We start from the raw sequence: 23,689 nt of genomic DNA, 5'->3' as shown, positions 1-23,689 counted from the left end.
AGTCTGGGGGACTCTGCATTTTAATTTAAATTAAGCTTCTTAAACATTTATAAAACCTTATTTACTTACATACAACAATAGTTTAGTTATATATTATAGACTTATGGAAAGATCTTCTAAAAACATTAAAATATATTACTGGCACGCAAAACCTTAAATTAGAGTGAATAAATGAAGACTCGGCATACCACTTCTGAAAGGCTGCCGACCCCTGGTTCTATAAGGTGCCACAGGACTCTGTTGCTTTCAACAGGTTTAATTTTTTTTTAAAAATGTCAAATGTAGCCTATGCCCAAAATTTCAGAGAGTTTTAGGTATGGGAAGTTTGAAGAGTGTGTTATTGCTGGATGACTAAACCTAAATAAGACAGATTTTTTATTTTGATCCTTTTGATAACATGGCCAGTTTTGAAAGGGGGAGAGTATACTGAGCTAAGTATATTGACCTCCTATTCTGTAACTGGTGGCACAGCTTTCATTATCAATCAGATAACAAGATACTGGAGCAGCACGCTCTACCTGAAAAGAGGAAGTAGGGTTGATATCAAAGATTTTCACTAATAGCAGTGGTAGATTTCATTTAGCAAGAACTCTAAGGAATCTGGTTTAAAAGTCTGATTGCATAATATTTGTTCCAAGTAGCCTGCCGAATGCAAATAAAGAACAAAGCTTATAAACTTCAACTGGAGTTTGAGATGCTCTTATACCTTTTACATAGATTTTTAAGGAGCACACTTGTTTAAACAATAGCATCTTTAGTAATTAGCAAATATGTTAGTTCTATGATGCCAATTATGTGAAATAAATTGATTTGATCGCCAAACTGATTGAAAAGCATTCTAGTATTTGAGAAAAGTATAAAAAAAATCCCTCTAACAAGATGGGTTTAATCAGACATTGAGGTCTGGGTTTTTATACTGACATCTTTTTCTTTTACTCATATACATGCAGCTGAATTTTATACTCTTTCGCAAGTCACAATTAAGAAGAATTACAGTGTTACCCCATCTGATAAGTCTGAACTGTAACAACTTTTTGCCATTTACAAAGCAGCTAAAAAACTCTACATTTTCAGAATTCTAGTCATTTATAAATATCAGTGTTTTGCTGAGCAATGCCAATGTCTGCAGTGCTGTACAAATAAAAGCAAGACTCTGTCTTGAAGAGTTAATCTAAAAAAGAGGTTCAGAGAAGACAGCAATGAGGGAGTTAGTTTATAATCAGTGTACATGTATTGTGATGTTGGAAGGACAGAATGTGCAACAAGGGTAAAAAGTGAATTTTCAGAAGAGTTTTGAATAAGGAGAAGGTGGTGCTTGATGTAACACAACTGAGTGGTCATTCCAAGCCTTTGAGATAATATGCAGGTAGGAATGGAAGAACGAAATCAACATTTTGAAGCTGGCACTGGTAATCACAGTAGTGATGCATGGTATGTATGTGCAGCTTGTTCATCTTTTACATCTAAGCCCTGTCGGATATAAAAGAAAAAGCAGAATTATTTTTTGGGGGGAGAAGAATTGGGGGATTTGTCACAATGAAGATTTACTCCAGTCATTTTGGCACCATGGTATAGTGCAGAAACACAGCACAATAAAAGACTGCCCAACATTGCTCTTAAAAATGCCTAAAAATTCTCTTCTCATTCACCCTCCCTAAATTAAGAGTTTGGCAATTTTCATATAACTACCTTGGTCACACACAATTGAGCTAACTGCTGTGTAAGGCCCAATTCTACAATCCACTGCTGTGTCTATATGGAGCCTCAGTGTTCACCAGCATGCAGTGAACTGCAGGATCGGGACCTAAATAAGCAGCTTAAAACAGAAAAAGCTGTGCATTAATAATTATCACAATTTTCACACCTATATCCATAGCCACGTTAAGATTCAAAGGTTAGCATCCTAGAACAAATAGAAGCTTAAAGAATTAGAAAGGTTTTTTTTGTATTTAAAATTACTATTTTAATAGAATTAAAAACAAGGGTTTTATTCTAAATCATTGTCTTGACAAAGAGTCCAAGTGAACACAAAGCTAAGTTAGAGGTTTTCAAAGAATGAATTTCAGCTCTAGCTACATAAAAAATGCAGTATCAACTGTATTGGCAATATAAATGAATTGTATATATGTAATGAAACAAGTGCATTTAATCCTTTTCACTGTATTAAACTTTCCCAAACGATAGGTTGATCATTTAGTGTTTACAAAGTAAAAACTAGATTTTCTTAACTCCTCCTGCACACTGCTGAAAAAGATTCTACAGGGGTGTTTGATCCAACTACTACAATTCTCAAAAACTAATAAAAAAATGAGTTTTTTATAAACCATATACAAATAGAAGGCAATTACATCAAAATCTGCATAGTTTTTAAGTTGTTAAGTTATACGCTGCCATAGGGATAAGTAGCCAAGATGAATTTGAGCTTCCTTGTTCATTAGATGTACTGTGCCCAATTTATTTTAAATGTGCTAAGATTTTGGGGGGAGGGGAACTCAAAGCTGCTGCTCCACATACATATGCTGAATAATATAAGACAGATTCAGGGGAGAGTAAAATTGAGAGGACAAATATAAGTGGAGGTAAGCCATATGTCCTTAGAACACACACAATACAAGCAGTATTCTCAATTTCCCTGAAAAAATAGTGCAATTTTCTTAGCATAATATTTACTGTATCAAATTAAGAGGTGTTTTATTTCTATGCAAAATACTATTTCTAAATTATTCCAATGTTCTCTAAACTATCTGATTTTTATGGAACTCTATGCTTTAAATTTAGCTTTTGTACCCAAGTATTTACACTTTACAAAAACTGGAGAATTTCTAATAAACTATATTTTATATACTTACACAAACTTAATTTATACATATCCTATTGTATTTTGCTGTTACATTTTGTAGATCAAAACTTACATGTACAATAATTTACAAAGGTAGAAGCCTCAAGTGTCAAACATTCCCTTTAAAATAACTATATTATCTATGAACAGTCCTTTACAAATCCTATATTGCAAAATGTACTCAATTGCCTGAAAATCATTAAAACTTCCAAGTATATGCAAATATGAATTAAAATATCAAGTAGCAAGGTTTGTGCTGCCTTAAGTGCTTGTAACTCTAATGAAAAAATACCTGAAAGGAGCAAATTATAAATGTAACAATAGAAGCCTCTGAAATGAACTTCAAACCAAGTTCGTTGAAAGATTCAGTCAATGCACAATCTATTATCTGCAAATTTTATATACTGAAATCCCTTTAAATACTTGATAAAGAATAAATTTGTTAAAGGAATAGATTAAAATGCTCTAGCTACACATTTAAGAGGTTCCCAACTCATTACTCATAATCTGAAGAATTTTAAACTATTTTGGTATAAAAGCTGCAATGAATAGGCATGATGTTTCATTTTAGAAAACATAAAAGCTAAGCTTATTGCTACTATTTGACATTTAAGCAATGTCTTCGTGGATCCTATTTTTTAGATTTATATACGTCTTCTTGAGAACCGTTCTTTATTTTTTGGCAAATTAATGAAAGCAAAAATCCAGAAAATATTGCTGACAGAACAGAGAATCAAAAATATATGTAGTGTTCCACAGCTAACTTAACAAAAACAAAAAACAAAAAAAAAAGGAGTTTGCAACTTATTTGCTCCAAAGCCACCACAATCCTCATCCATTTATTCTAAAATCTGCATCTACAATATAAAAGTTAGCCTTTCTATACAGTTATCTTGTTTTCAGATACATAGTGAGCAAGTTGAATGGTTAATTACAAGTTTCTTGTCACCTAAAGTCCTCAGATTTGGAATTATTTTGAACAATAAAAACTGGAGTAGTTTTCAGTTTACTAGAAAAAAAATCTATTTCTGAGTACTTTGCTTTTGAAAGCTCAAGAAGATAATACAACTCTCATTTTTGCCTCAAAAAGTCTAAGGCCCCTAAGGCTACACACATCCTTACATTTATACACTGTGAAAAGCCCCACTGAAGTCAATGGCTCTATTCACAGTGCATAAGATTAAGCACATGGTTATGTCTTTGCAGGATCAGGACCTAATGATGCAATAAATTAATGCATACTAAAAAAAAAATCAAATCATATTTCCAATTGTATCAAACTTTTACAAAATACACTTCTAAAGCATCCCATATAAGCTTCCCATATTGGATAACATTTCCTGTCCACAGATTCCGAAAGGCACAAATGAACTGAAGAGACCGTTCTTTCAAGTCTTCCAACTATGGAGACAATCTAAAAAATTTCATGTTAGGAAGAGGTCCAATATAAGGCATTCATATATTCCTTTTTGTACTATAGATCTACATTAAGCACCACTTATGGTTACAATGTTCAAAGAAAAACATTTTTTCCTTCAAAAATGAGTTTGCACATGGGACATCATTTGTGAGGGAGATGCTGATGAGGTTGATGAATTGGAAATCTTAGAATTATTTGTGATCTGTAGTTCTTCAAGTCTTCTCATATAGTCATCACGCAGTGCTAGGAGCTCCATGTAACGCTGCTCCACGGGATTTGGCTGCTAGGGAAAAAAAAAAACAACAACAACAAAGGTGACTTTTACAATGTTATTTTGACCAGGTTTCCTCAGCATGAGATTGTTCCAACTCTACCCAACAATCTGGCAGCACCCAACATTTGCACTCTCCAGCGTCACAAACAGTAAAATCTTCTGAAAAGGATTTCCTCATATCTATCCTCCTTTCCTCACAACAAGAGATTTATATCCAGCTTTATACAAAGCTAGTTTATGCTACTTCAATATCAGTCAGAAAAGTTGCTGCTGAACAGTGAGAGGGTTGTTTGTTCCCTCTTTCCCATTCTCAGGCCTTGTTTATAGTACCGCGGTAAGTCGATCTAAGTTATGCCATTCCAGTTACGTCAATACAATTTAGCGGGTCTAGTAAAGACCCGCTAAATTGATGGGAGAGCACTCTGCAGTTGACTCCGGTAATCCACCACTCCGAGAAAAGTAAGAGAAGTCAACGGGAAAGCGTCTCCCGTCAACACAACGTGGTGTAGTCACCGCAGTTAAGTAGACCTAAGCTACATCGACTCCAGTTATATTATTCACATAAGTGTAGTAGCGTAACTTAGGTCGACTTACTGCGGTATTATAGACAAGGCCTCACAGACGTCATGAGCACACCTACCTCTTCACAACCCAAGAATTGAAAAGCTAAGTCCAGATTTAAAATCACAGTGTCTTGCTTGGAAGTGCTGCCAAATCATCAAGCTAGACCAATAATATATTAGCATCCTTATAATTAAAAAGAATTATTGGTTTGTTTGGGTTTTTTAGGGAGGGGAGTGGATGTTAAATAAAACCTTTGTACCTAAATTTTCCGAGTTCCTCCAAAAAATGCTAGTGCATTTTCTATTAGTAAATTCTCTAATGAAACTCTGGACATCTGTTTTATGAAATTTCTTGAGCTTCAAGAAAAAAGCTATTCATATAAATAGCAGTTCTTTAACAGGGGGTCGGGTGATAAGCATTTCCCTTCTGAGCATAATTCCATAAAACTTCAAATAATTTCTGTATGTAGGGAGGAAATGATAAATTAAGTAGAAAAGAGATACTGCACGTGGCAAACTTAGACACACAGCCTTCAATTATGCCAGGTTCCACAAGTGTCAAGGGGTTGCTGCTGCTTTTCAGATATCTCCCTATAATTTCAGAAGTGATCCATCAGAGGAACAGTTTCAGCAACAAATTCCAGGTCCCTGCAGGACCAAATAAAATGCCACATACCTTTAGGGATAAATAAATTAATTGCTTTACTCCCCTCACATGTAATCTATTTCTCTAACATTAAGCAGCAGGTGAGGTACTGGTACAACAGGTAGAGAATATGAACCAACCATAGAAGCTGTTGGATTCTGTTATTACCTAGAGAATTAGCAGGAAAATAGCAAAGCTGTCAAACAATATGCCTAACTCTAAAGGAATATCGCACTAGGAAACTGATCCATTGCTTGCACAGAAGCCTCAACTGTGCTTTTTGTAATGATGTTGAAAAGTGTTTTGTCCCATTTACAATAGGAGTTAAAATTCAGTACTGGTTCAGGGGAACACATCAACAGTGAGTCAATTTCCTAGTGAAGATGGGGCTATAAACATACAACAGGAAAAAAAAAAAAATCAGCAACTTCAGAGTCTCTTTCCTCAAAAAAAGGTCACTCTTCCTGACAGACATTAGTTGAAATGACTAAATAGAGAACATAAATTATATTCTGTATAGTGTTAAAAAAAAACAAACAAAAAAAAACAACCCTAACAGTACAAGTCATAATTGAAGTGTATTGTAGCTTTACGTTGACAAGTATTTCATATAAGTTAGAGAAGTTGACTTACTTGCTGCCGAATCCTTGGATTCCATCTAATGTAATAATTGACCCAAAGTTCCAAGTGACGCATACTAGCTACTGGATAGAGTGCTCGATTCAGTTCTTTAGTATAAAAAGGATTGGTGTGCTTTGCTTTTTCACTATTTATCAGTGACCACAATGACAATGTTCTCTGAGTCACTTTCTGGAAAGAAAATGAAATGGTAAGGATTTCGAGTATTTGTACAGTATAAGAGTGCACTCACTATGGTAACTCCAATTACACTTTTCATACAGCATGGTTCTGTTCTAACTAAAAGTATCACATGTATAATCACTATATGAAGAATATTCCACAAGCAGTGACAAACTTACAAAGTACCCTGAAGTCTGAATATTGTCATTTAGATACATGAAAATAAGCTTGCTGTCTTGCAACTGTTCCAATAACAGTGCCATTTTTGCTACCTTGGCTATACACAACTTTTTTTTTTTTTTTTTTTTTTAATTAAAATCATATATTCCTCCTGCCACAGCCAAACAATCAGTTTTACCTACCTCTTTTTCTCTAACAGATTCACAGTTGTACAAGAAAGTACCAAATCGGCAGCTATACAAATGGTCCAGAATTGTAATCAAGAATTGTTCATTGAATTCAAAAGCTGTTGGAAACTAGGCACAAAAAAGTTATTGTTAGAGATTTGTTTCTGTGTGAGTGCACGCACACATAGAAACGGTCTGATTGAACAGCTAGTTTAAAAGAAGTCATTTAGGAAACCTGTTATTAAGTTTACCTAAAAATTAGGTTTCCTGCCACAAAACAAGTACAACATGATGGATTAAATACTCAGACAACAGGTAAGATATCAACACTCCTACATTCTTATCAATGAATACATTAGCACATGTCCTGTCAGACCAGCAATGTTGCTTTACAGTTTCTAAGGTCAGAGATATAAAGATATAAAGCTGGTTCTGCCACTCCAAAGATGGATGAAGTCTCATCTTGCCTAACAAGAGGCTGGTTTCCTTGTTGATCAGGAACTTTTTCACTTTTGTCTCAAAACGATTAAGACTAAACTACATGCAGGAATTAGGAGTTGATAAAGGTATGGGGCCACTGCAATTAAGCAGAAAGCTACTGACTTGATATTGGAAAAGGATTTGTTTATCCAAACAAAATGCAAGGAGGGGCTTATAGTGGGCAAAAGGAAACTGCAGTACTTAGTTGGCTGCACAGTATTATTACACTAAGTGAACTTGTACATTACTTGAGGTATCTCAAGTAAAGACACTAACGTTCTATAAACAGAATAAGCTGTGAAAGAGTATAGCTGGAAGGGTTGCAATCCACAAGAAATTCAAGGCAAAAGTTCTGTCTCCACAATGTTAGCTAAACTTTTATGAATAATTAGCTCTCTGGCAGAAACACAATTCATCAAAGTCAGTGAAATACAGTTCTTCAGTAACGATACCATGAAAGATTGCTAACTCAACTACATCAAGATTAGACAACCAAAATTATTACATTTAAACTAGTAATATAACAGTCATAGGCCTAGTGAACTAGTGACCCTGATTTGCGCTGACACATAGGGGAACCAATATTTGATTTTCAGTTCTTGACTCTCATTTTTGGACCTACATGAGCTAGGTATGCTATAAAACGAATATGCATAGTTTTGTTACTCAATACGAACAGTTTGTTAGCTCATGAGGTAAAACTGAGTAGCCCCAAGCATTCTTTTCAAGCTTCAATAGGAAGGACAGGAGCAATGTCACAGTATCTTCAGGGCAAGGTTTTAGAATAGGATTAAAAAGGGGGGAAGGAGAAACAATCTCAGTGCTCTGAAAACGTGGGAAGGGACTATGAAATAACCTATAGCAGTGTGACAGACCTAGTATGATACTCAAAGACTTAAAGTTGTTTTGTCCTTGCATGAGGGAATTTTGTTTCCAGGAACAGTTTTTGGAATGATGAAATAAAACAAAATTAGCCATAATACATTAATTCTAGTTCCTGTAATTATATGCAACAGTATTACGCTATTACAAACATTCATAAAATAATCTATTTAAGTTATGTCATAGTACAGTCCTTTAAACTTGAAATATTGGTTAATGAGCAAAAGGACTGGACATAAAGCCAGCATATTTTCTACTCAGAAATAGTGAGGGCTTGGCTACACTTGCAGGTGTGCAGCGCTGGGAGTTACAGCTGTCTTCGTACAGCTGTGTAGGGAAAGCGCTGGTGTGTGGCCACACTCACAGCTACCAGCGCTGCAGTGTGGCCCCATTTGCAGCATTTGCAGCACTGTTGGGAGTGATGCATTATGGGCAGCTATCCCAGCGTTCAAGTGGCAGCAACGTGCTTTTCAAAAGAGGGGGGTGGGGTGGAGTGTGACAGGGAGCAGGGGAGAGAGAGTGTGGATTTTTGGAGCCGACACTGTATCAGCTCCCTGCCCCCTCATTTACTCTTAACTGCAAACAGCCTGCAGACCAGATAAGCAGCTTCTCCAACGGGCTCCCTTCCCCCCCCCCCCCAGCAGTTTCTCTCCTCAAGCAAACACTCATCCCCCTGCCTGCCTCATTCACAGCAAGGTAGTGGGTTATCTCAATTGATTGTTCACAGTCAGTTACAGATTGATCACAGCAAACAGGAGCTGTGTTTGTTTTTTTAGATAAGCAGCTCCCGGAGCCCCGAGTTCACAACAAAACAAAGAGAGGCATCATAACAAAACAAGAGAGTAATTTAGCTTAAAGCATTCTGGGATATCTCCTAATACCCTGAAGGCCAATAACAGCGCTGGTGTGTGGCCACACTTTACGAGCAGCGCTGTAGCACCAGCGATGCAATCGTTATACCCCAAGCAGACCAGGTGTACAGCCAGCGCTGCAGCCAGGGAGTTGCAGCGCTGGATGTGCCTTGCAGGTGTGGACAGTTACTAAGTTGCAGCGCTGGAAAGCCTCCACCAGCGCTGCAACTCTAAGTGTAGCCAAGCCCTGAGACTTCCTGCTTGGGAGGGAGGAGAGGGTTAACACTCACAAAAAAGGTAAGTAAATATGCTACTTTCTACTACCTGGTCAGAGTAGTAAACTTATGTATACAGTGGTTTGTTTGTTTTTGTTGTGGGTTTTTTGGTGTGTTTTTTTGGGGGGGAGGGGGTGAGTGGCAGGTTTTTGTTTGTTTGTGTTTTGTTGTTTTTTGAGGATTCAGACTCTTAATTCAAGGATCATTTTAAAATATTGTTATTTGCTGGATAACACCATCTTTTGGATATGGCTAGAGCTTACCTGCTTAGACATTTGCCACACGCAATCAATGAACTGGAGAAAGATAGGTGATCTATCAGCATCAGCATGGTTTTTATCACCATGGCCTATTCTCTGAAATGAAACAAAGCAAGTTGGACATTACTCACAACTGGTTTTGGTATATATCTGATGTCTATTTTGGTGTGAGACATGCTTCATAAATGCCAAGAGACGCATGAAAAACACATTTGATCTACAATATTACAATGAGAGGGTTAACACTCTATTGTCCACCCTCCTGACTTTAGCGATATAATTTTACATATTAACATTATTTTAGAACACAAAGATTTGAAAGATTCTGAAGTGCAAATAACTTCTGCTGGAATCAAGGGGAGTTTCTTGATTAAGGGTTGCAACATTCAGCATTCAAATCAACCCTCCAAAGCACGGGCATCTTCAGCACCCCTAATCCTGTACATAAAGCACTATGCAAAACTTGACTGAGGTGGCAAGAACTCCATCTACTTGCACTAGTTTTTTATCTTCATTTAAGTTTGAGACAATACAACATCTTTTCTCCCTAATACTTACCCAGCTCAATCATTTACGCTAAATTCATGCTACTGTTGCTGTTCCAAGTTCTGAGTTTCTTTTGAACATGCTGTAAACGTATGGAATCAATTTCTACCAACATTTCCTCAGAGATGGAAATCAAGTTTATGCTCCTTTATCCTTCCCCTTCATGTTCTCTCAGAGAGATAAGTAGCAGCTGTTGTATAGTTTTTCATATTTAAGAATCTTCCTTCCCCAAAATGTAGCGGTATATTTTTTTTTCTAACTTTCTAAAGATCTAAGCTGAAGCAATGTTGGTCCACTGTCAGATGATCCCTCAAAAAAGACAATTCACTTGTGCTACTGTTTTACTACAACTGATAAACTAAAACATCTACCGCATACCTTTAGCCTTGCTGATAAGAGATTTTACAGAATGTAACTTCATGCACAGGGTAACTTTGGTAACAGAGTTTGTGCTGCCAGAAGGATGTGAAAACAGCTAGCAGAAGCCAGCAGTATCCCCAATAAGAGGATGGGTTTCCCTGAAAGTCTGCCTTTGTGAGGAAAGTTAGGTCCACTTTGTAGGGACTGATGAAGGTGTGATGTGAAGTGAAGAGTAGGTAGTGGCCCTGCAGATATCAGAGGAAGTGGCCTCCTCTCTCTCTCTGCTTAAGTAGCAGAAAGAAAGACTCTAGCAGAGCATCTTTTCACGGAGAGAGAAGGGGGTTTACCCTGCTGTCAATACAGGATTTCAGCCAGCCACTAATGTTGGCCTTAGAGCAGGGGTTGGCAGCCTTTCAGAAGTGGTGTGCCGAGTCTTCATTTATTCACTCTAATTTAAGGTTTCGCGTGCCAGTCATACATTTTAACGTTTTTAGAAGGTCTCTCTCTATAAATCTAGAATACATAACTAAACTATTGTTGTATGTAAAGTAAATAAGGTTTTTAAAATGTTTAAGAAGCTTCATTTAAAATTAAATAAAAATGCATAGCCCCCCAGACGGTGGCCAGGACCCAGGCAGTGTGAGTGCCACTGAAAATCAGCTTGCGTGCCGCCTGCGGCACGCGTGCCAGAGGTTGCCTACCCCTGCCTTAGAGGTTGGCAATCCTTGCACTGGACCATGAAAACAGTCTGACTTTTTGAATATCAGTCCTGTGCAACTAAAGCTGGATAGCTCGTCCCTTTACAGCCTGACAGTAGTATGTCTGTTTGAAAGGAGAGGAAGAGTTTAGGTAAAAGTTGGAAAAAACCATGTGGAGGTATATGATCACTCTGGAAAAGTACTCCTGAGGCAAATGAAAAACTATCAATTTGTCTGAAAACAAATGGAAGGTATTGGTAGCAAAGATTAATAACTAAGGAGCTTAGCTCTTCAAAACTACAAGCTGGGGAAAGGACAACTAAAAGCCCAATTCTGATTAAATCATGAGGTGTATCACATAAGGGCTTAAAGAGACAATGACACAAACTTGGGAAGATGAGAGACAGGTCTTACTGAGCGAGAATGGATCTGAAGATGAGCCTCATGTGGGAAAAGCCCTTGAAAAGTTTGTAAGTATAGAGGTGGAGCCTTAGGGATTCTCTCTCACCTCAAAAGACTGTAGAAGGAGAGAGCAGGACTTGGTGTTATGACAGAGCAGTGCTTACGTCCTATGTTGAAACCTGTTATGACAAATTCTAGGACATACTGGAAGAAGGTGGAACTCACTCTCTCAGCACATCACCTAGAAAAGGTTGTCCAGATTCTTCCATCTGTGTGTCTCATTATGATCAGTCAGAGAAAAGCCAAGAAAAACTGCTGGAGTGAGAAAGCTGAATTTATGTTCCATGTTTCCAGTATTCTTTGCTCCGTCCTGGAGGCATATGGAAAGCTTTCACTATCCTCCTTACTGATGCCTGCTAAATGGCACCATAACATTAGCTGTTCTGCATTTCCAGCAGGATGCAAAAAGGGGAGACAAAGAAAATAAATTTTACAAAAATAAAATAAATGCTATGGACTAGCTTCAAGTCTAGGCAAGACTGATCATTCTGCTCAAATTTATTTTTCTTCATCACTTTAGACAGACTGAGTAAAGAGCAGATCAAAACTTGACATGCTGATCAACTGAAAAGTTGAACACGTTTATTAGAACCTTCATAGCATGCAAGTTTCAATACAAGCATCTAAAAATCGTCCTTGTTTTAGAATTTACAATGTACATAAAAAACATTAAAACAGTTCCTTTCAATAATTTTCTTGAATTCTTACCGATGCAAATTTGTGTCCAAAGCTTATCCACTCCTTTTGTACCAGAACTTCAAAACCCACAATTGTTCTGTAGTAGCTGTCTAACATCAACATGGCTAGAGAAGTTAATTGTGCTGTTCGGTCCCAACCATCACTACAGTGTACCAACACTGAGCTCTTCCCTGAAGACACCTTGTCTGCCACTTGAATAGCTCCTGTCAAGACAAGCTGACAACGAGGTACAGATACCAGACAATTCAGAAGGTTAGTGTTATCATTCCAGCAAAAATGATTGATTTTTTTACAGTTTTAATTAAAAGACTTGGGGAAGAACACCTGTGTGTATCTTAAATTAATCAGATTTTTCTGGGAGTTCAGCAAGCAATTTTCAATTTCTACTGTTAAAAAAAAAAACAAAGACCCAAACTATACAAGATAGGGTTTACTAAGAAAAAGAGAACCAAACTCATCTCACAGCAACTTCTCAAAAACGGGATAGAAAATAGTGTCTTTACTGAACATAATAAAAGCTTTTTAAAAATAGGATTACCACAAGAAGTACCTGTGTTAAAAATTACACATTCCATTTAGTTCCTTTTGAGTTAAGAACAAACACTGCTAGACTAAAACTTGTACGTTTAGTAAATTGCAGTTTACTTAAACATGCTGTTAAATAGTTTAATTTTCTGTGTTCATGTGCTATTGCAACTAAAGAATCTTTATTTTACATCACTCATTTATTAATTTAATCTGAATCTTACACTGTCTTGTACTTATTCAGTTAACTGCCTTCATCATCTCCCCCCAAAAGCAAGGTACACCTCTACCCCAATATAACATGACCCGATATAACACAAATTCAGATATAACGAGGTAAAATAGTGCTCGGGGGGGGGGGCGGGGCTGCGCACTCCGGTGGATCAAAGCAAGTTCGATATAATGCGGTTTCACCTATAACGCGGGGTAAGATTTTTTGGCTCCCGAGGACAGCGTTATATCGAGGTAGCAGTGTATGTCAATATTTAAAATGATAAATGTCTCTTACTGTTGATAAATAGGGATATTAGCATGATATATTCTTAAGACTAGTACAATCTAGATAGAGCTATTGGATATTAACACATCTATACCTGAATAATTTTACAGCCTGACTAATCAAAAGGTAACCCACTTTGTGTAGAGTAGATAAATGCTGCCTCTTATTTAAAAGAATTCTTTTGGAAAATAGCATCTGTAATAAAGAGAGCAAGTCTGATATTTGCAGAAGTCCTACCCTACCAGCCAACTCTTTATACAGTTTCCAACAAGCAAAACAGTAAGACATTTTCAAGGTCACTCAATTCCAGAAGAGCAATAACTAAGATTCTTCAGTAATCACACAAATTACAAAGCAAATTAATGTAGTTTTTCTTTTACAAAAAAAAAAAAGTCATGTAAGAGAAGTGAAAATCCGATCCCTATAGAATATTATTTCGTGCTAGAAACTCACCTTGATATGTTCTAACCAGTGAGTTGACTCCAAACTAGATAGCCAGTGAGATTCTTCTACATTAGGATAAACAATGTCCTTCAACTTTTTTAAAGATTCCCTCATGACATGAATATTATGAATATCTAGGAAGAAGAGTTCTGCATTGGGATATGCATCATCGCCTTCATATCCTCCCCCAGTGGCCTAAAAAACAGAATAGATTTGAAATCTACTTTTAGTTGTCATTTAAACTCTGCTGAAATACTTTAATAAAGATGGAGGGGATTAAACTTTCTTTAGGATATCCTGCCACATTACCAAGTCAATTATTTATGAGGAAGTCCACCTATATAGCCCAACTATATTAGGCTAGCCCTATTTTTATATTATATTTAGTAATCAAATATATTTTTAGAAAGCTTTATTTCACCTCAATACAAATTTCACCATGAAGAAAATAGTAGAAAATGCAAATCCAAGGGAGCTTGCTTTGTGCATGGGTATGCCCAATAAATGTTTTTTAGTAAAAGGTCTAACAAAGTTCAAATCTGTTCATCAATCTAGTTTTCTTTCTGGAACCCGCATGAGTTGATGCTGTTGCTGTCGCCTTGTCTTAGATAAACGTATCAGGCCATGAAGTTAGAGAATGATTTTGGCAACTCTTACAGGGTCCTTTGTAAGAGTTTGATCCAGGTGTCAAATCTGAAGAGTATCACTTTCCTTACATTACATTCAGAAGCATGGGCCTCTCCCAACACAACTTGCAGAGTGGATGTATCTTGTTTCTATCTCTGTTGATTTTCATTCTTGCACCATGCCCTGTCCTCCAGCTCATAATAGTGGATGTTACTTTCCATGATGCTCTGATATTGATCAAAGGATCTTTTAACTTTCAACTATTTATTTCAGCTAATATTTTCCTTAATAGGGCACCAATATACTTGACTGTTGTCATTCCTACCTGAATTTCCCATCTTCCAACTTTGGCAAGATTATCAACTACCTGACTCCTGCATATACAAACGTGATTAAATCCATGGAAAAGTCAATTTATTGCTTTGCTTTTTGATCCTTCTTATGAACTGGATTGATGAAAGTGTTCTGGTTTCTTTGAAAGAAACGGAGGATTGCTGCCTGCAAGTCAACAAACATCATAACATCCGCCTCTATTTCTGATCTGCACTTGCAAGATAAAATGAGAATAGCTTTCATTTCAGCCATATGATTTGAGCAGATATACCCCAAACGAATGCTCTTTTTCTTGTACTCTCTATTAGGCCTCTAGATACAAACACTACAATCACCATTATTGAAAAACATGTCTGACAAATCATCAGCCTACAGATGAATCTGTTTTGCCTTGTGACTGATGCTGTTGGATGGTCTATTCTACAATCTTTTTAGTGTATCCAAGCCTGCATGCTCCTTCAAGCAAGCAGGACCGGCTCTACAGTTTTCGCCGCCCCATGCAGCACACCGAATTGCCGCTGCAGACGGTGGGGGCAGTCCGTGTGCCCTTAGGGCGGCAGGCGCGTTTCCGCAGCGGCGGCAATTTGGCGGCAGCTTCTATGTTTAGCTGAAGCCGCCGTGGACAGCTAAATATAGAAGCTGCTGCCGAATTGCCGCCGCCGTGGAAACGCACGTGCCGCCCTAAGGGCACAGGGACTGCCCCCCGCCGTCCACGGCGGCAATTCGGCGTGCTGCTTGGAGGCAAAACAACAGGGACTGCCGCCCCTTGAAGATTGCCGCCCCAAGCACCAGCTTGGAATGCTGATGCCTGGAGCCGGCCCTGCGAGCAAGGTTCCAAAAGGACAGGTATTTACTAAAGCAAATAGGTTCATGTGGAGGAATTACTGGCTATACAAGCTTCCTCACACATTTCACCCTTCCACCATCATCAAATGCTTCCATTTTTTCCATAGCCTTTATGCATCTTTCAAAACAAGACAATCATTTCAGCCTTGATTTGGTTTTGCAGTTCCTGAACAGTGATGATATTCAGGTTCCCTATTTTCATAAGTGCCAAAATTAAGAAGTGAAACAAAACAGTTATAATAATGTTGGCTAAAAGAGCTAAATTTTATGGAGGTGGGTCCCAGAATCCATGGACTTGATTAAACTAGCCAGACAAGCAAAAATGGAACAAGCACTATCTCAGATAGGATCCAGGCTGCTTTGAGGACAGGTATTTGTCTAACCTGCTCTTAAAAATCCCCAATGATGGAGATTCCACAACCTCCTTAGGCAATTTGTTCTAGCGCTTAACCACCCTGACATGAAAATTTTCCTAATGTCCAACCTAAACCGCCCTTGTTTCAATTTAAGCCCATTGCTTCTTGTCTTATCCTCAGATGTTAAGGAGAACAATTTTTCTCCCTTCTCCTTGTAACAACCTTTTATGCACTCAAAAACTGTTGTCCCCCCCCCAGTCTTCTCTTCTCCAGACTAAACAAACCCAATTTTTTTCAATCTTCCCTCATAGGTCATGTTTTCTAGACTGTTAATAATTTTTGTTGCTCTTCTTTGGACTTTCTCTCATTTGTCCACATCTCTCCTGAAATGTGGCGCCCAGAACCAGACACAATACTCCAGTTAAGGCCTAATCAGCATGGAGTAGAGCATAAGAATTACTTTTTATCTTGCTTATAACACTCCTGCTATAACACTCCCAGAATCATGTTTGCTTTTTTTTTGGGCGCAATATTTTTACACTGTTGACTCATATTTAGCTTGTGATCCACTATGAGACCCAGGTCCCTTTACGCAGTACTCCTTCGTAGGCAGTTTTTTCCCAGTTTGTATGTGTGCAACTGATTGTTCTTTCCTAAGTGGAGTATGTTGCATTTGTCCTTATTGAATTTCACACTATTTACCCCTCAGACCATTTCTATAGTTTGTCCAGATAATTTTCAATTTTAATCTTATCCTCCAAAGCACTTGCAACCTCTCCCAGCTTGGTATCGTCCACAAACTTTGTGTGTACTCTCTGCGCCAGTGGTTCCCAAACTTGTTCCGTCACTTGTGCAGGGAAAGCCCCTGGCGGGCCAGGCCAGTTTGTTTACCTCCAGGCCAATGGGGGCTGCTGGAAGCAGCGGCCAGTACGTCCTTCGGCCCGCGCCGCTTCCAGCAGCTCCCACTGGCCTGGAGCAGCGAACCACGGCCAAACCTGCAGACGCGGCAGGTAAACAAACCGGCCCGGCACCAGGGGCTTTCCCTGCACAAGCAGTGGAATAATTTTGGGAACCACTGCTCTATCCCATTATCTAAATAATTGATGAAGATATTGAACAGAACCGGACCCAGAACTGATCCCTGCGAGATCCTTCTTGATATGTCCAGTGATGAGCTGCCAAAATCTTAACAACCGGTTTCCTATAAAAAGTTCTGATTTAAGGGGGGGAGCGGGGGAGGGGCCAGAGGCCCCCTGCAGGGCCTGGGCCAATTGCCCCACTTGCCCCCTCCCCACCCCTCTGGCCAGCCCTGGAGCTTGCAGCAGCCCCCCCACACATTGCTGGGCCATTCAAAAAGCGGCAGCAGGACGATTCCGGAGCTCAGCTGAGCTGCCCAGCTGGTGCCAGCGGCTGGCCACGCTACAGCTGGGGGGAAGCGGGGGAAGGGCCGGGGGAGCCTCAGCCTCCCCAGCTGGGACTCCTGGGAGCAAACAGGATGGTCCGGCCCACGGACCAGAGTTCTTTGCCCACCCTCTGGCCCTTTAACAACCGGTTCTCCACGGAGGTCTAATTTTAGCAACCGGTTCTTGAGAACCTGTGTGAACCTGCTCCAGCTCACCACTGGATATGCCCTTCCAGCTTGACTGTGAACCACTGAAAACTACTCTCTGGGAACGGTTTTCCAACCAGTTGTGCACCCACCTTGTAGTAGCTCCATCTAGATTGTATTATATTCAGAAGGGCTGTGGAGGTGTGGGGGAGGAGAAGAAAGACTGGGGCGGGGGTTAAATGGGAGTGGGGGTGCAAGGCCACACGGGGTGGGGGTGTGAGGATGCAGGGAAATGGGGTGAGGGGTTGCAGGGATATATGGAGGAGGGGTGGTTGAGTGGGGTGCAGGGACACATGGGACAAGGGAAAATGTGCCTGACTGAATGGGAAAGGCTATGGGTCAGCCAGAGTCTGCATGGGTAAGGCTTCCAACACCCTAAAAATCTCTCCCCAACCCCCCTAAAACTCCCCAAAAATGGTTCCATATTTCTCCCACCCACACCCCACAACACTGCAGGTTCACTCCCAGGCTCCTTCCCAGCAATTACTTCCCTCTCCCTCAGCGCCTCCATTACCCTGACTCCCACAAGCCTTTGCACTGCTTCTGAGGTATGCTGGAAATATACTTCTGTATAGTAGTTTAAATTAATTATTACTCAAAGTTATGTATCAATATGCCTAGTAAGTAATCTATTTGTCAAAAAACACTTCCTGAACGATTTTGTATTGTTACAGACATACTAGTTGATGGAGATTTTGAAATAAATTATCAAAATAATTGAAACTGGCATGATTATATAGTGTTATTTTGACAAATAAAATAAGCAGAATTTTGCAGAAACTTTAAATATTGTGCATGGAATTTTTAATTTTTTGGTGCAGAATTCCCCCAGGAGCAATAAGTAGGACTGATCATTCCTACCTAACAAAAAATGTTTTAAAAGAACAATCAGATGACAAAATATTTAGAACATTTTTCTAAAAGTTGAAAAGTTGTACAGGAAAATCACAATAAAAGAAATGTGTGTGTTTAAGATTCGGCCATAATCCATCTTTGAATTAAGTCCAAAAAAATTTAAATCACTTTTGTAAGAAATGGCATTCCTTCCGCAATGCAAACCACAAGAGGATTACATGGCTGTAACAAAGAGATAATGTTTTGGTCACCCACTAAAATTAAGTGTGCTGCGTAAAATGTTATTTGTGGACTAAAATGCCAAAGCCTTAAAACACAACCAATCAGATTAAAATCTAGCTAAACTGTCTGTGATAAAGTACATTCCATACACTTCAGAGAAAAAATTAAAGCCATATTTCTTTTTTAATAAGCTATTCCATATTACCAGCAAGTGGCCTACAAACGGTTTGTTTTTTATGTTTTGAGTTACAGCAGTGCAAAAACATTTTGCAGAGTTCATTTTTTATCCCACTTTTAGAACTCTGAAGCAGCCCAACAAATATATTATACGTATTTGCTACATGCTTCCAAGTTCCTACACTTCTGTGAGGACTGTAGTGTAGTGTGTCATCGTATTTTGATGACAGTTTATTTTAAACTACCAACAGTTAAAAAAATTTTTAAAAAGCAACTGTTTTCTTAAAAACCTCTTTACAGTTAGAAAGAACAAACTTATGACACAATTGCTTTTAGTTTCAGAAACAGGATTGTTAAAACATCTACTTACCTTGTTAGCTACTGCATTTACACTGGGTCTTGCATCATAGATAGTCAGTTTTGAGATCTGTCCATTAGCATCCCTGATAATATCAAGATACCTTTCGTCATCTTTATTTCTTTTCCCACTCATACCAACAAGAGGCTGACTGGAGCGCATAACAACAGCTTGGTTCTCTGGATGAATCCATGACAGGACCTAGTCACATGCCATAAAATGTTAGCAAGCAATATACTCTTTGAGAATCACAAGTTAAAGCATCAAAGTTATGTTCTTTACAAACAGTTAATGGGAAGGTTAAAATATTTAGACCTTTCTAAATTGGAAGAAATAAAGAAGTTGTGTATGTTTTGTCTTAAGTTAGGAGTTATCAAGCTACTATTTCTAGTAAAAGATCATTGCACAAAACTACTGGCATGTAAAGAGTTTATTCTCCTCTTGCGTATGTAACTCCTATTTAGGTATCCTGAAATTATATGCACAAATACAAGGCCAAGTGTATTCTGTAACTTCAGAATTTTCATCTCTTTAATCTCATCTTCTGTTAAATTCTTATGGTTGTGTAAATGATTTTGAAAATGCAAACTGAGCACAAACTAATGCAGAAATGCCTGCCTGAACTAGCAAAGAGGCTGAAACAGTAATTCAGAGGTGTGAACGGATCCCATACATTTCAGTTAGAGGCCCCACGATTCTGCAACTGCATAGTCTAGCATTTTTCCATCATGTCACATACTTCAGCATTTTTGCTCCATCTAGGTGCCTGAAATTTTGTTTTCTCTCCCTGCCGCTGCCTCTTGCTTTCCAGATCTCCCAACAATGGGGAGTTAATTTGAATACAGCTTGTTTTCTCTCCCTTCACTGTTTCACTAAATCAGAGAATGGAAGGGGAAAAAATGAGGCAGCCCAGTCTATGAGAACAAAGTCTGAGGAACCAGGGAGATGAGCCTCTGAAACTGGCTACAATTTATCCATTGTCTCTGGCACACAGAACAAGAGTATTCTGAGTACCTTGACAATACTGCGAGAACCTGGAGGTGGAGCCAGGCCACTTTGTGAGCATCCTTAAAAAAAAATCACTGTTGAAAATAATGCTCAATGAAGATTACATCAATGAGCCATAGTTGTCAATTTTTGTGTGGGGATGTGAATGAACGGTTATTTCACAGTGATAGAATAAGTTCATGCTGCAGAAGAATTTGATTCCATTGTGCAGGCGTATACAGGACCTAGCAAGATTTAGATGAGATTAGCCTGGTTACAAAAAGAACTAACAGTAAATCCATTAGGAAACCTTAATTATGTCACTAGATTTGATCTAGCACTTTTTTTTTTGTACATGATCATATGAGAGCGCCTTTAAACAAACAGTGAAAATAAAAACAAAAAACAAACAGAAATCAGTCAAAATGGTTTATACTGAACTTGAATTTTTTGTGTGTTTATATTTGGCTGCAATTTGTTACTCTGTAGTTTCTATTCTAAAGTTAAAGAAGTTCTTCTAGGACTAACTAAAATTTATTTTAATTGTCTAAGTTAAAAAATATTTCTTCCAAGCTATTAAAAAAAAAAGCTGGCAACTCGGAAAAAGGATACTATGTAGGAGGTCTGGCTCTATGAATGACCTTCAGATTTGTGTTCGACTGCCAGGTGGTTTGCATGCATATGAGAAGGATAACATTTGTTATCAATTCTTAAGTGCATCCAACAATAGTCAGCCCACAAAGTAGTACAGATGGTGGCCTGAGGCTCAGGCTCTGTCAACAAAAGGGAATGTGCAACAGTGGCAGTTATTACTAGGAAAGGGAAATGAGAACAGCAAAATGGGGATGGGAGATATTTTTGTAGGGGAACCAGGAACAGGGCTTGGCAGTCACAGTAGTTTAAAGCAGTAAAATCAATTTAAGTTACTTGGCTGCAACATAAAAAAGCCCCCTCATTTCTCAGGCCACAAGAATAATACATTTGCATGTAAACTTCACACTAATTACTCTATAAGTCACATTCTATCACATACAGTACTTACTGGAATTCTATTTCGGGACCTAAAAGCAGCAACTTTCTTGAGATCATCATCTGTGGCATTATATGGGACTACCAAAAGTGATGGATATGTATCACATAGTCCATAATGTTCATTGATAAAGGTTACTCTCCACTGTTCATTGGGCAGTCCCTTAAAAACGAAGCAGAAATAAGGTACGTTTTACTTGGTATTTTATAACTTTGCAAATTCTTCTTTATACTTATTCTTTTACATGCTATTATGGCCACATGGTGGCAACAACCTACCAATTTACCATGGGTAACTATAGTAAGATGATACGGAACAAATGGTAGCTTAGAAGATTACAGGACCACACAAGACAGGACATTGCTGATGGGTTCAGTCTTTAACAACTACAGTAGTTAAAACATGCTTGCCTGTATATGCAGTCCTTTTCAGAAATTGTATTTAACTAGACCTTCATGTAAAAAACACTGAAATTATGAGAAAAAAGAGTTCAACAAAAAGTGAAAAAAAACCTCCCCCCAATTTAGGGGTAGAGGAGGGAAAGAAAAGCTTTTTCCTCCCACAGAGAAAACTTTCTTTCCAGCGAGCCTATGAAAAAAAGGTTATTAAAAAGGCACAACCCTGAGGAGAGAATTAGAGGAAAGCCCTTCCTCTCAAATTTTCTCCTTCTCATACCCTAACAAAGCTTGAGTCTTATATCTGTTTGAAGTTTGTTGAGGTTGAAAGCAGACTCCTGATTAGATTAGGAAACATAATTGCCTTTTAGCTAAACAGACTACTGATATAACAGGATGTTACTCAGGAGACTATTCCCCCAACAGCCCATCAGGGAATTCAGAGGGGCTAACAAGCTCCCCATACACTCACACACACACACTGAGTGGGGTTTGTGTGGGTGTTTGAATTTTTACCTTTTCTTTAGGCCTGGGCCTCTAAACCTCGGACCAAACAGATGCTGCGTGAACCTGGATACTCCTTAGCCCATCAGAAAATTACAAGGAAAAAATCCAAGAGAGTTGTTATGGCTTGTTGTGTAAACATGAATTTAAAATTTTAATGTACTTAGTATTTATGCAATATGTCATCATGAAAATAGTTTTGGTGCTATTCTCAGATGTATTCACCTAATTAATAAACATGCCTTTTTAAATTAAGTATACCATGCCCCTTTCCTTTGTTGCCGTTACTTTTTTTCATATCAATTCAAAGTGTGAACTGATGTTCATATAAATAACCACTGTAAAAGAAAGTGCAGTTTCCATAATAAGCAATTTTCTAAACTTTTGGAAGTACCAGACTGGATGGAATTTGCATACTTAGTATCCTAACTGCCTCTGTTACATTCTCACTCTCAACTTTTGAAGCAGGGCTCAAAATATCCAAAATTAGCAAGACAGACTTCCAGAGTGAAAACTTCTAGATTTTTTAATATTATATACTGACCAGCGCATGCAGAAAATTTCAGCTAAAAAAACCCCAACAGCTTTTAGAGCTGATTTATAAACTTCTGAAATGCAGGGTTTACAATGTAAAAATCAAACTCTGTGTTGTCCTACAATTCATTTTACATGCAATATAGACAATTGAGAACTGTTGTAACTCTTCAATAAGTCTATTAAATAATAATAATAATAATAGCGTGCTATAATGGTATTTATCAAGAGTCTAAAAAGAAATACAGAGGCACTTTACTAAGTTTTTTTTTTAAAACAGTCTTGGAGGTTTCACCATATTTTGTTTTTAATCTTACTTTTTTTTTTTTTTGTCAGATCTGTCAACCTTTCTCTACTTCACTTCTTTACTTTATTCTCCCCCGGCCCACACACCAAAAATGGTGACAAATGACCTTGCTACTTTTTGAAATTCACATACAATAAAATAGGTCTCTGTACATTTTCAGATAATGTTATTAACTCACTTGTCTCCTATATTCAGGCATCGGATTATAAACCATCCAACCATTTTCAGCAAACTTTTCTTCATTTACAAATGCAAAAAAAGGCTGTAAGAGGTAAGACAAAGGAATTAATCATAGAATTCCAGCTGAAAGTAGCAACGCAAGAAAGACCCTCTTTCATCATTTCCCAAATGACTAGATCTATTTTCTGGTGTTGCTACCTAAATTGTATGTTCTAGTAAAAGTTGAAATGCGACAGATGAATGTAAAACAGAACTTTCTGTATTGTACTCTAGGTATTCACAAAAATCTCAAATGAAACAATGTAAATTTGACAAATAGAGTTTTAAAATAAATTTTTAAACAAAAAGTTTGAAAAAAAGTAATACAAAACCTGAAAATTAGGAGGGTGAAAACGGTAAGAGGTTTTTTTTTTTTTTATACTTTAATCCAAGCAGATGACTCCTTGAGCTATTTTAAAATTTTGTACATTCCAGGTAGTTTCATATTCCACCCAAAAG

At 38.0% G+C, this 23,689-nt stretch overlaps 1 protein-coding gene across 3 annotated transcripts in view; it reads right to left on the bottom strand.

The window, feature by feature from the left end:
• Positions 1-2,816: 2,816 nt before the first annotated feature.
• Positions 2,817-23,689, bottom strand: part of MTM1 (myotubularin 1) — a 59,286-nt gene continuing 38,413 nt past the window's right edge. For 2 of the 3 annotated variants that reach the window (XM_045029884.1, XM_045029882.1), the window contains exons 7-15: positions 23,190-23,273; positions 21,284-21,433; positions 19,267-19,455; positions 13,881-14,066; positions 12,413-12,619; positions 9,642-9,734; positions 6,906-7,019; positions 6,376-6,552; positions 2,817-4,542 (exon numbers count right to left, since the gene is read on the bottom strand). In XM_045029884.1, the coding sequence (XP_044885819.1) occupies positions 4,375-4,542; positions 6,376-6,552; positions 6,906-7,019; positions 9,642-9,734; positions 12,413-12,619; positions 13,881-14,066; positions 19,267-19,455; positions 21,284-21,433; positions 23,190-23,273 (1,368 nt within the window). In that variant the 3' untranslated portion in view covers positions 2,817-4,374. The remainder of the gene's footprint in view (positions 4,543-6,375; positions 6,553-6,905; positions 7,020-9,641; positions 9,735-12,412; positions 12,620-13,880; positions 14,067-19,266; positions 19,456-21,283; positions 21,434-23,189; positions 23,274-23,689) is intronic. The other variant, XM_045029883.1, reaches the window with a different exon arrangement.

The sequence above is a fragment of the Mauremys mutica genome, chromosome 9 (assembly GCF_020497125.1).
Source record: "Mauremys mutica isolate MM-2020 ecotype Southern chromosome 9, ASM2049712v1, whole genome shotgun sequence".
Classification (NCBI taxonomy): domain Eukaryota; kingdom Metazoa; phylum Chordata; order Testudines; family Geoemydidae; genus Mauremys; species Mauremys mutica.
This window is presented reverse-complemented; position numbering and strand designations above follow the sequence as displayed.